At 43.9% G+C, this 11540-nt stretch overlaps 1 protein-coding gene across 2 annotated transcripts; it reads left to right on the top strand.

Moving 5' to 3' along the window:
* The first annotated feature begins 997 nt into the window (after window positions 1-997).
* Window positions 998-9262, top strand: Odf1 (outer dense fiber of sperm tails 1). 2 transcript variants are annotated; one of them, XM_013012468.1, is made up of 2 exons: window positions 998-1267; window positions 8792-9262. In XM_013012468.1, exons 1-2 carry the CDS (start codon window positions 998-1000, stop codon window positions 9260-9262), a joined length of 741 nt encoding a protein of 246 aa, XP_012867922.1. The 2 variants fall into 2 exon arrangements, with proteins under 2 accessions (XP_012867922.1, XP_012867921.1); XM_013012467.1 differs by having other exon boundaries at window positions 998-1314; window positions 8794-9262.
* The last annotated feature ends 2278 nt before the right edge of the window (window positions 9263-11540 follow it).

The raw sequence follows: 11540 nt of genomic DNA, 5'->3' as shown, positions 1-11540 counted from the left end.
TGGGAGGGTGGCTCAGTGGTAGAGTGCTTGCCTTACATGCATGAGGTCCTGGGTTCGATTCCTCAGCACCACGTAAGCAGAAAAAAAAAAGGCAGAAGTGGAGCTGTGGATCAAGTGGTAGAGTGCTAGCCTTGAGCTGAAGAGCTGAGGGACAGCGCCCAGGCGGAGTTCAGGCCCCATGACTCACCAAAAAAAAAAAAAACAAAAAAAACTGCAAGACAAACATCTGGAGGCCTGGACTTATAGGACAGAGTCCTGAGCACTCAGAGATGAGAGCTTAAGGACAGGACCCACCACCCATGGAAACCTGAAGCTTATCTAGTGAGGATAGCCTAGTAAAGGAAGGCCAGTTGTCTTGAATGTGGAAAGCGCTGGGTGTAATTAGCACTGGGAAGGAGGAAAATGTGGTCAGGACTCAACAGGCTTGGGACTGAGGGCAAGGACAAAAAGCTCATGTGAGGGTGACTTGATACGACTAAAGTTCTACACATTCTGTCTGCTTAGACTGATTAAGGCTAAGGTTTGAATCAGGGCTAGAGCCAGAAAGGCTCAAAGGCAGGGTCTAGGCAGCTCTTGCCATTGTCCTCATGAAGATACCCATAATCTTGTAGTGCTTATCCTCAGAGCATATACAAGTCAAGGACATTACAGGGCAGTTCCAAGAACTCTCTCCCCGTCCCAGGATCTGGGATTGCTTGGGAGACCCCTTCAAACATCCAAGGGGGATGAAACCTCAGTTTCAGTAAGGCTCTGAGCTAGGGGCTTCGCAACTTTAAGGCGGGTCTCTGCAGACTATGACCTGTGTGGTTCACATGGTAACCAGAGGACTATGACATACTTAGAAGGCGGTGAGGTCACAGAACATAAGCTTTAAAGTAAGTGAACCATATGTGCCTCATTTAATTTTAAAAGAGGCCTCTGAGAAGAGCTTAGAACAATTTTTTCCCTCGAGTGCCATTTCCCAAAGGTACTCACAGAACAATAAGGTGTGACTGTAATGGCTGCACTGAGTTGTCTTTTGGACAGTGTTAGACGGGACATAAAGAAGGTGGACAGAGAATTAAGACAATTGAGATGCATCGACGAATGCACACGATGCCTGTGCGACCTTTATATGCATCCCTACTGCTGCTGCGACCTGCACCCTTACCCCTACTGCCTGTGCTACTCCAAGCGTTCCCGATCCTGCGGCCTGTGTGACCTCTACCCGTGTTGCCTGTGTGACTACAAGCTGTACTGCCTTCGCCCGTCCCTCCGCAGTTTAGAGAGGAAAGCCATTAGAGCCATCGAGGATGAAAAGAGAGAGCTTGCCAAGTAAGAGAACCCTCTTCTTACCTTTGGAGACTGGGCAGATCAGCCTTAGACATTAGTTTGTGAGAAAGGGAGGGAGGTGACCACTAATACTTGAACAAAGATTAAAAAAAAAAAAAGCTGGACGCTGGTGGCTTACACCACCTCGCTACTTAGGAGGCTGAGATCTGAGGATTAAAGTTTGAAGCCAACTCAGGCTTTTTATCTCCAATGAATGACCAACAAGCTCAAGGTGGTAGAACAGTATCCTTGAGCAAAAAAATTCAGGGACAGGGCCAAGGCCCTGAGTCCAAGCCTCAGTACCAATACACACAACACACACACACACACACACACACACACACACACACACACACACACACACACACACACGAGGGGAAAAAAGTTTAAATGACTAGTGACTTAGGAAAGATTTAAGAAGAGTAACTGGGTCCATGATGGGAATCGTTACAATTTTCCACAGACAACATAAAAGGTCAATTGGCAAGGTTGGTGGTGGTTGATGGCTAGAGTGCCAGAGTGACAAATCAAGGGGGCTTTTTAACAGGGGTGTCATTGAAAAGCTATTGGAAGCAGCAAGTTCAACATTTCTTTCTGGTGATGAGTAAAGTGACTTACATATATATGGACTTTTCAGAAAAGTAATAATAATTGATCAAGTCCTTAATGTGAGCCAGAGGCCTTAAGAACAGGATGCAAATTGAACAGATATTTCTTCAGAATTGTAGGAAAATGTTTCTCCCAGCTGCCATCTCCAGGCTAAGAGTTCAAGTTCACCCAGTCTGTTGGCCACTTCTTCTAACCCCAGGAAAGCTGTGCAGATAAACCAGAGGGTTAAGTAGTAACTTTCACAATAGACTCAGGTTTTTCATTGAATTAGTAATTTAATTTTTTTTGTTTTGAAAGTACTTTTTAGTTAGTGATTATAACTTTCAGACTCTACATACCTTTAGAGAAGATTATAACTTTCAGACTTTATATATCTTTTTAGTTTGTGAGTATTAATGAAAAAGATAGAAAGTACTAGTTAAATAAATGAGGATACAATCAAATTTTGGAATAACATGTTAAAAAAAAGGGTGAGTAACACATTTTATGTAGTAAGCAGTAAAAGTCAGGTGGGGGAGAAAAACTTGGTAAGAACATTTTTAAAAAGATAGGTGTAGCTAGATAAGAATCATGGAAAAACAGATGGTGATAGATGGATAGGTGGGCAGAGGTAGGCGGAGTCCCTTGACAACCGTGACAGTGATGATTCACTAGAAAGAACAATAGGACAATGACTGATGAGGCCTTCAGCCACCAGGGGGAGAAGGGGCTTTCCTCATAATGGGATTAAGTAATCACCTACAAGCTCATCCACACTGTGAATTAATGCTTATTTTTTGTCCCTTTTTAGGATATCGAGTCCTATGACCTGCTGTGAGGCAGGGATTCTTTTCAATTTGGTCTAAATTAAGGGCTTTTTACTTTGTGAACAGGTCTGTGCCCATGTTCCTCTACATCTTTGAACACTTGACTACCTGGGTCCAGGTACTTCAGTCTTGAACTTCTGGCTATTCCCTTCTTTCCACTCTCCACTGGAACAATGCCTCACTGTCTTTCCACATCTGCTTTCTCTTCCGGAGGCCTATTTCTTGACACACAGGAGACACAATCTCAGCTTCATTCTTGCCAGAGTAGTTCACGCAGGAGGTTAATGCTTTTTCTGCTTCTCCTGACCATTCTTTCTTTGTACCAGCAGTGTGAGGCTGATGTCTTTACATTCATTCCTGTACCTCTGAATAGATAGCCCCAAGTCCATTTTAGAAGTGACCTGAAACTTGCCCTCTTTTTATCTCTCCTTGGCCATTTTTTTCTCTCATTCATACCACCTGGGGAAATTTCTATGTTCTATTTCTGACAGCTTGACATTTCACAATCCAGAGGGCTTAATGTCATCTGTAAGCCTAAATCTTCCATTTTTCTGAATAGGAGTGAAAAATATTAAGCCCCAATCCTAGCTCCAATCCCAGATGAGTTAATGTTTTTTTTCTTCCAGTGAAAATGCTTTCTCCCCCACTTATCTCTAACCTAGCTCTTGATCCATGACTAAATATATCCATAAATACCATATCAATTCAATTTTTTTAACAATGTCTGGGGTTGCCCAAGGCTTTTTGAGTTTAGAATTCATATTCACATGACCTTTCACCCCTCAAAAAGAATGTTGAAGTGTTGGCTGGTTGTGACATGTCTTTTCAGATGTCAGCCTATATTATCCAGAAAATTCCATCTCAAGTTTGTAGTTGCCTGGGTCCTACTAAATTTACTTGTCAGTGTGAGAGGCTCTTGCTCTATCTCTAGGTGTTTTTTTGTGACTGGTATAAAAGCCTCTACCAAAAATTATTAAATTGGGACTCCTCTTGAGTCCCCCTCTCCAGATGGAGAGTTTTTGCTACTTTCTTCCACTGCTTTCCTCTTACTTCCAAATAAACTTCCTTTTATTCCATTAAAGAATATTAAATTCCCTATGTTTCTTGAGTGTGCCTAAGTATCGTTTCTTTGGGTGATACAGATATGCACTTGGGTTTTATTTTTAGACTTAGGCAGAAAAGAGCCAGCTCAATCTCTATTTCTTCAACAGCTGCTTCAAAAGAGTGTTGTCCTTAGTACTCAATTTAGCACTTTTGTGTCCATCTTTTTATGCTTTCTTTTTCCTCTAAATTACCTCTTGTACCCTCAAACTAAGCAGTGTTCCTGCCCTCCTCCTCTCTTCTGGATTCAGAGAAAATCTGAATCTCGTTCCCTTCACAGGTCCAGCCAGCAACCTCAGATAAGCAAGCATTGGACTCACCTCCACACTTCATGGGCTTCCTTATTTTCTGCACAAAAGCTGGAGAAATAGAAACCAGTTCCTCCTAAATCCTGGCTGTAGAAGTTTATTATCCAGTTAATGGAGGGATGCCCATTGGGGCTTCTGCTCTAGATTTGGAGGCTAAACACACCTTGATTTGCAGGTAGTGTCTTTCTGATCTGGGCTCCATCTCTGCCCCTTTACTGGTACTCCAAAACAAGTTTCAGTGGTCACAAAGCATCAGCGGTTAGCCTAAATCTCATTAAGAAACCCCCTCAAAAATCACATGAGTTTCCATCCTAAAACTTTATAAATCAGCCTTTTAAAAATGTCTTTTCTTGGTACTGCTTCATGATCTGAGTTTGTTTTCAGTGAACCCACTCGTAGCCAGTTAGGGTGAGACATCAGAACTGGTGACAGGTTGGCATTGCCACAGAGAGGAGAGTGCCTTGCGTGCCTCTGGTTCCTCTGAGAGGTCCTTGCTTCCAAAGTGAGCTAGTTCTTCTGTGCACTGGCATCAAAATCTTCAAACCTGGAGATCTGGGAATCATCAGCCCTTGGATACAAGAGGAAGTGCTGCTGCTCATCAAAAGCCAAGTACAATTTTTGTTTTGTTTTGCAGTGCTGGAGATTGACCTCGGAGCCTTACAGGTGCTTGGTGAATGCTCTGACCATGCACCACTCACACCCAGTCTCAAACGCATTTCTACTTATTTAGTGATACAGAGTTAGTCACTTCACACTTCAGCTTTTTTTAGGCCAGTCCATGGAAGGTGGAGCCTGATATAGCCAGATACAGAAGACTTACATTGTACGTTAAAAACTATATGCCTGACATTTCTTGTTCATTTAATCTTTCTAATATGAACAACAAAAACATCATCTTTATTAAAGATAGCTGAAACAGCCTTGGGGGCAATGCTCTTGATCTCTAGGAAGTGGCAAGGCAAGACTGGAAGGAGAGCCATATTTGCCCGACTTCGACTCTAAGAGCATAACCACTGGTCTGTGGTTCTCAAAGGTAGTCCCTGGACCAGAATTGGTAACATCCCCTGAAACTTGTTAGAAAAGCTACAGGTCAGCTCCACACCAGACCTACTGACTGAAACTCAAGTGGAACCCAGACATCTGTCAGGAGATCAAGAGCACATGACTGCTTCCTACTACTGTGACATTGGTCCTCCAAAAGTCTGGGGAGCTGAGTGTAATCACACATGTCTATAATCTCAGCACTTAGAGGAGGATCATGAGTTTGAGGCCAGCATGGCCTACATAGATCCTTAAAAAAAATGCAATATAGCCTAGGGGGAAGGTCGGCCTCCCCGTCCCTTGCTCTGGGCAGATGATAGTCATTTCTAATATCTTTTATTACTTTATTCATCACAGGACTGACACATCCTTGTGAAGATGGCTGACTAGAGAGTTCATATGGCTGTAGGCACAGTTTTCTATGTTGCTGAGCATGGTCAGACCTGGGTGTGAAACAGCTTTGAGAAAAGAAGGCAGAAGCATGGGACACAAACCGCTTCCTCTGAGTTTTCCTATGAAGCTTCTGCAAAGAACCCGAGAGTCTGATTCCTGTGTTTACTGACTGTAGTTGAGAGACAGCCCCAGTGTAACAAGCACAGGGGCATAGGAGGCAATGTCCCTTTGTCCAGAGCCACAGAAAATGCCATTTAGCATGGTGGGTGGCTCACTAGAACAGGAGTCAAGTTATGAGTTCAGAGTAGAGTCTGATGAGTCACTTTGGGCTCCTACAATTTCCTCTAAACCCACAAATCCTTGCAGATAACTACAGACCCAGAAAAGCAGTAAGAAACCTGACCTGCCAAGAGCTTTAGGCAAGTTCCCAAAGACCTCTGTATAGCTGCTGCCAGGACCAAAGGAACCACAGAGGCAGGTGTCAGAGGACAGGAGGAATCCAGCACAAAAACATGAATCCTAGCTGTAGGAGGCAGATCTGGGAGTTGGCCTTGCCTGTTAGCTGTTGCTCCCACGTCAGTCTCCTGCAGAGGACAGGTGGGCTTCATCTAGCAGGAGCAGCTGAGGCAGAATTGGGAGCTCAGCAGTGCTGCTTGGTGTCCACAGTCCTCTTGGCTGGGCCTAACTTCTCTGTAGTAGCAGGATTTGATGCTTTTCACGTGGACAAGACTTTGAGTCTCAGCGATACACCTTTTCCATGAGACATTCCTGAGAAACCAGGGCTATGCCCATTCAGTCATGGTGTGGCTACTTAGCTTCAAGTAATGATCCAGGCACAGAGGGTGCTGGGTCTAGTTTTAGGCTGGCTCTTCACAGCTTTGTGAGATCTTCTCTGCCCATCTAATGAGCCAGAATGCTTGGTCTGCAACTTTAGTGACCAGTCCTCATCCTTTCTTCTTAGCATGGCTTTCATTCAGCATGCCAGCATCTTGCCCAGGGCAAGAAAGATTATCCCTATTCCATATTCAAGTTCTTAGAGTTTGGGTGGAAATGGAGCTCAATTCTTGCCCTTGATCTGCTACTTATGTTTCCTTTCACCTCTGTCTTTTAGGGATAAATTCTATTGAATCAGGTTGTAATTAGCCACTAAGAGTCTTAAGTCTGTAATTTTCAGTAAAAGGATACTGAACACATGTTAAATTGATCCTGTGAGGTCTTAGCAAGTAGAAAATAGAGATTAAAAGCAATATATATGTAGATATACATATATATGTATAGCCTGTTTCCTCAAAACTCTTAATATGTGTAGAAACACACAAGAAAATTTAACACTGAAGTAGAGTTACAGCTATTTTACAATATTTCATCTGAAGAGTTATATCTGCATTTTCTGGATCTTCGATGATGAACTTGTATAGCCTATGTAAAAAATAAAAGAAATGTTGAAATAGAATTTAGTAGAAAGAGGTGATGCACTAATAATCACACATGCATCACAGTTACTGTGAAGATGCCATTGCCATGGCTAGCACTCCCAATAACACATTGAAAAAGACAAAAAGCCTAACATCGGCTAAGGTCCAGCTCACGCCTGGAATCCTTGCTAGTCAGGAGGCTGAAATCTGAGGATCACAGTGTCAAGCCAGCTCAGGCAGGAAAATACTTGAAATTCTTATCTCCAATAAACCACCAAAAAGCTAACACTGGAAGTAGCACTGTGGCTTCAAAGTGGCAGAACACTGGCCTTGAACAAAAGAGCTCAGGGACAGTATCCAGGCCCTGAGTTCATGCCCCAAAATGGACAAAAAGAAAAGCCAAAAAAAGCTGAACAAAAAAGCCCAGAACAGTGCCCAGGTCCAGAGTTCAGGCCCCAGGACTGGCATATACACATGCAAGCACACACACATACACACACACACACACACACACACACACATGCCTAACATCCTAACCCTGTGCCAAACATAGTTGGAGATGCTATTCATGCATCTCCTAAGTCAACAACCCAGTGTGGTAGGGGCTATCATTTCTAGTTTTACAGATGAGGAAAGTAAACACAGAGAGGTTAAATAACTTGTCTACAGAACAGCGCCAGGATGTATTCCAGTCTATTCTCTTCAGCACTTGATCTCTAAATGATCCTAACCAATCAATTGCTATGAGCAATAGCTATTTTTTAAATTAAGGATTTGCACAATAGGGCTGTTGAATAATAAGGCAGCTCTGTAGGAAACATGGCACTGGTATTTAACAAATGTCAATCAGCTCTGCCTGATGTGGCATTTTCCACTTGCCATGGTGTAAAGATTCTTCCTATGGTTGAGTTTGCGCCATTAATATGAAGTCTTAGAATGGGCTCAAAATGAGCTCTTTCCGGTACAGTCTCAACTAGAAAACCATTGACAGGTCATTCCATTCTGCGATCAACACAATCCTGCCAAGCAGACTAGTTCTCTACTGGCTCCACTCCTCCAAGTCTGAGACAACCTCAGTGCAGCAGGGGGGTCCAGAGCAGAGCTGATGGGAGCTTTCAGGCTGAATGTCTCTGTGATTGCCTAAGAATCATCGGGCCGATCCTAAAGCTCAGAGCCATCTTTTTAAAATTTCATTTCATTTATTTTATTTTATTATTTCACTCTTGTTTTCCTTCTTATTTTAAAGTAACCTGGATTATAGGCATACCACCCCCACTCTGGTAGTCATCTTAATATGTGTCTTATTAGTCTTGTCCATCTGGGGCTAGGAATGGAATTCAATGATAAGAGCACTCACCTAGCCTATCTGAGGCCCTAGGTTTGATCCCCAGCATGGGGAAACAAAATAACAAAATGTCTATCTACATTTAATTGTAGCAGTAGTAATAATAATGCAAGATCTGCAATGTGCCATGTGGAGTGTTCATCTAAGCATTTAATAGTGTTATGGTCCTAAGTATTCTACTTACATTTTACAGATAAGGAAACTAAGGCATTGAGAGGCTAAGGCCCAAGTTTAATAGCTGAGGAAGAATAAAGATTTAGCCAAGAAAGATCTGGAAAACCAAAGAGACTTGGGGGTGAGGGTGGGTCAGTGTGATTCACAAGAAGGGACTCTTGCTTTTATATTCCATACATCTGTGAAGTTTGATTTGTCGTGACTTTTTTTTTCCTATTTAAGAAGACAGCCATTAACCTATTGTCAGGCTGTGCCTGAGTCCTGAGTCCTTTCTTTTACCTTTCTTCCAGACTCAGAAGAACCACAAATAGAATTCTGGCCTCCTCTTGCTGTAGCAGTAATATTTTAGGATCCGTGAATGTGTGCGGCTTTGAGCCTGATCAAGTCAAAGTACGAGTGAAAGACGGCAAGGTGTGCGTGTCAGCCGAGCGAGAAAACAGGTACGACTGCCTTGGATCGAAGAAGTACAGCTACATGAACATCTGCAAGGAATTCAGCCTGCCGCCCTGTGTGGATGAGAAGGACGTAACGTACTCCTACGGGCTGGGCAGTTGTGTCAAGATCGAGTCTCCATGCTACCCTTGCACTTCTCCCTGCAACCCCTGCAGCCCCTGCAGCCCCTGCGGCCCCTGTGGTCCCTGCGGCCCCTGTGGCCCCTGCAGCCCCTGCAGCCCCTGCGGCCCCTGCGGTCCCTGCGACCCCTGCAGTCCCTGCTACCCCTGCGGAAGCCGATTTTCCTGTAGGAAGATGATTTTGTAGATTGTACATTAAGAAGTTAAGTTTTAGCAGAAGTCAGCTACTCCAGCCAGGCAGCTCTTCCAGCATTCTCTACCCCCCCTTCCCGTGGCCCGTTGTTGTTCAAGAACATAGGAAACTAAATACATAACTGCAATCTACTGGTGGTGTGTGGGTGTCTTTTGTTTTTTTGTTTAATCCACCAGGGGAATCTTCGCAGTTAGTGGCATTGGACGAATGAACTGGAATGGAAGAGGAGAGGGTGAGATCTGCCCTCCTGCACTTTCCAATTTTATTTTTTTGTTGGTTATGGGGCTTGAACTCTGGCCTGGGTGCCTTCCCTGAGCTCTTCAGCTTACTATTTCAGCCACAGTGCCTCTTCCGGTTTTCTGGTGGTTAATTGGAGAGTCTCACTGGGGACACTGCCCGGGCTGGCTTTGAACTGTGATTTTCAGATCTCAGCCTCCTGAGTAGCTAGGATCACAGGCGTGAGCCACCAGCATCCAGCTACTCTTTCCAAATTCTTAAATACAACCCTACTTTCCAGGCAATCCAGTGAAATGGACCAGCTCAGAAAACACACAGTCCAAGCCAAGGTAGTATGAGTTGAAGATAAGCACGTAGCAGTGTCTTGCCATGGTGTTTAATGACCGTACCTACACCCAAGTCAAGTGGGCTTAGATTTGCTGGGGCAGGGATCAGAGCAAGGGTATAAGGGGTAGGAGAACATGTTCACAGAACAAAGATGAGGCAGCCATACAGTTGGTTATGTCTCAGCATTCCTGGGATTTTGAGATTGGTCAGCTCTCCTTGGAAGGACTATAACTCTTTGGGATTTCTCGCAACTATTTCCTTATCTTAGTTCCTGATATCAATTTCAAACCCAAGGTTCAAAGTTCAGGAGTTCAGCCCAGGAGTGCTGGGTATTAGGTGGCTCATATCTGTAATCCTAGCTACTCAGGATAGCTAATCAGGAGGCTGAGATCTAAAAATCATGGTTTGAAGCCAGCACAAGTGAGAAAGTCCATGAGACTCTTATCTCCAATTAACCACAAAAATTTGGTACTGGAGGCATGGCTCAAACAGTATAGCACTAACTTTGAGTGGAAAAGGTAAGGGACTCACTCCAGCTGTGAGTTCAAGCCCCAATACTGGCACCAAAATTAAAAAAAAAAAAAAACAGGGAAAAAATCTTATCCTATAAAGCCAATGGAATGTCCCTGAGGCCTTCACTCCTTGAATAAAAAGGCATCTTTGCCCCCACCAGGGGATTCTAGTCCCAAGAATAGTTTATTATTATTTTTGTTCAAGACTGGGACTTGAACTCTAAGTTTCTGCTCGTTGGCTAGTGTTCTAAAACCTGAGCCATGCCTCCAAATCCAACAGTTCATTTCTGTATTCACCCTCATTCTGTATTTACCTACTCATTTGCTAATTCATCCATCCATCCACCAACCTGCCAGTAAGACATTCTCATTTGAAATGCTAGGTACTGTGCTTTGCCATAGGGATGGAGAGAAAGTACTACAAATTGAATTCAAGGGTGAGGCACTGTGGAGGGATGGAAGATGGAAGACAGAGAGTTCAATGGAAACTCAACAAGGCCAGGGAGCCTTCAGACATTTTCATGGCATGCATTGTTGACATCACTGTCCCACAGGACAGAGCCAGACAGAGGTTGGCCTATGGACAAATGGCTACCTTTATCTCCCTAATAGGGAGAAACTTGATAGGAAGACACATGTTTATTGACTGAGAACCTGCTCTGACAGAGGCACAGTGCCAGGAACTAGTCTCAATAACTATCTTTCCAGAAACTTCTATAGGATAATGCAAGACTACTTCCCACAGGGTTTTTTTTGTCAAAACATTCGATGGAGTAGTTGGCACTGCACTGCCTGTGGGGTGATTATCAGGCAGAGGAGGAGGTGAGGTACAGGTGTGGGTCATGTCTGGGGCCTTGAGGACAGGTACATAGTAGGGCTTCTTGCTCCATGAACCAGCTGAGAATAGGTAGGAAGTAGATATGAGGGAGAAGAAAGAAGAAACACTTAGCTGGGTACTGGTGACTCACACCTGTAGTCCTAGTTACTCTGGAGGCTAAGATTTGAGGATCGTGGTTCAAAGCTAGCCCAGGCAGGAAAGTCTGTGAGACTTGTATCTAATTAGGCACCAAAAAGTCAGAAGTGGAGCTGTAGAGCAGCTGTAGAGCAAAAAAGCTCAGAGACAGTGCCCAGGCCCTGAGGTTAAGCTCCAGGACACACACACACACACACACACACACACACACACACACACACAC

The sequence above is a fragment of the Dipodomys ordii genome, unplaced genomic scaffold (assembly GCF_000151885.1).
Source record: "Dipodomys ordii isolate 6190 unplaced genomic scaffold, Dord_2.0 Scaffold17, whole genome shotgun sequence".
NCBI classification, from domain to species: Eukaryota; Metazoa; Chordata; class Mammalia; order Rodentia; family Heteromyidae; genus Dipodomys; species Dipodomys ordii.
This window is presented reverse-complemented; position numbering and strand designations above follow the sequence as displayed.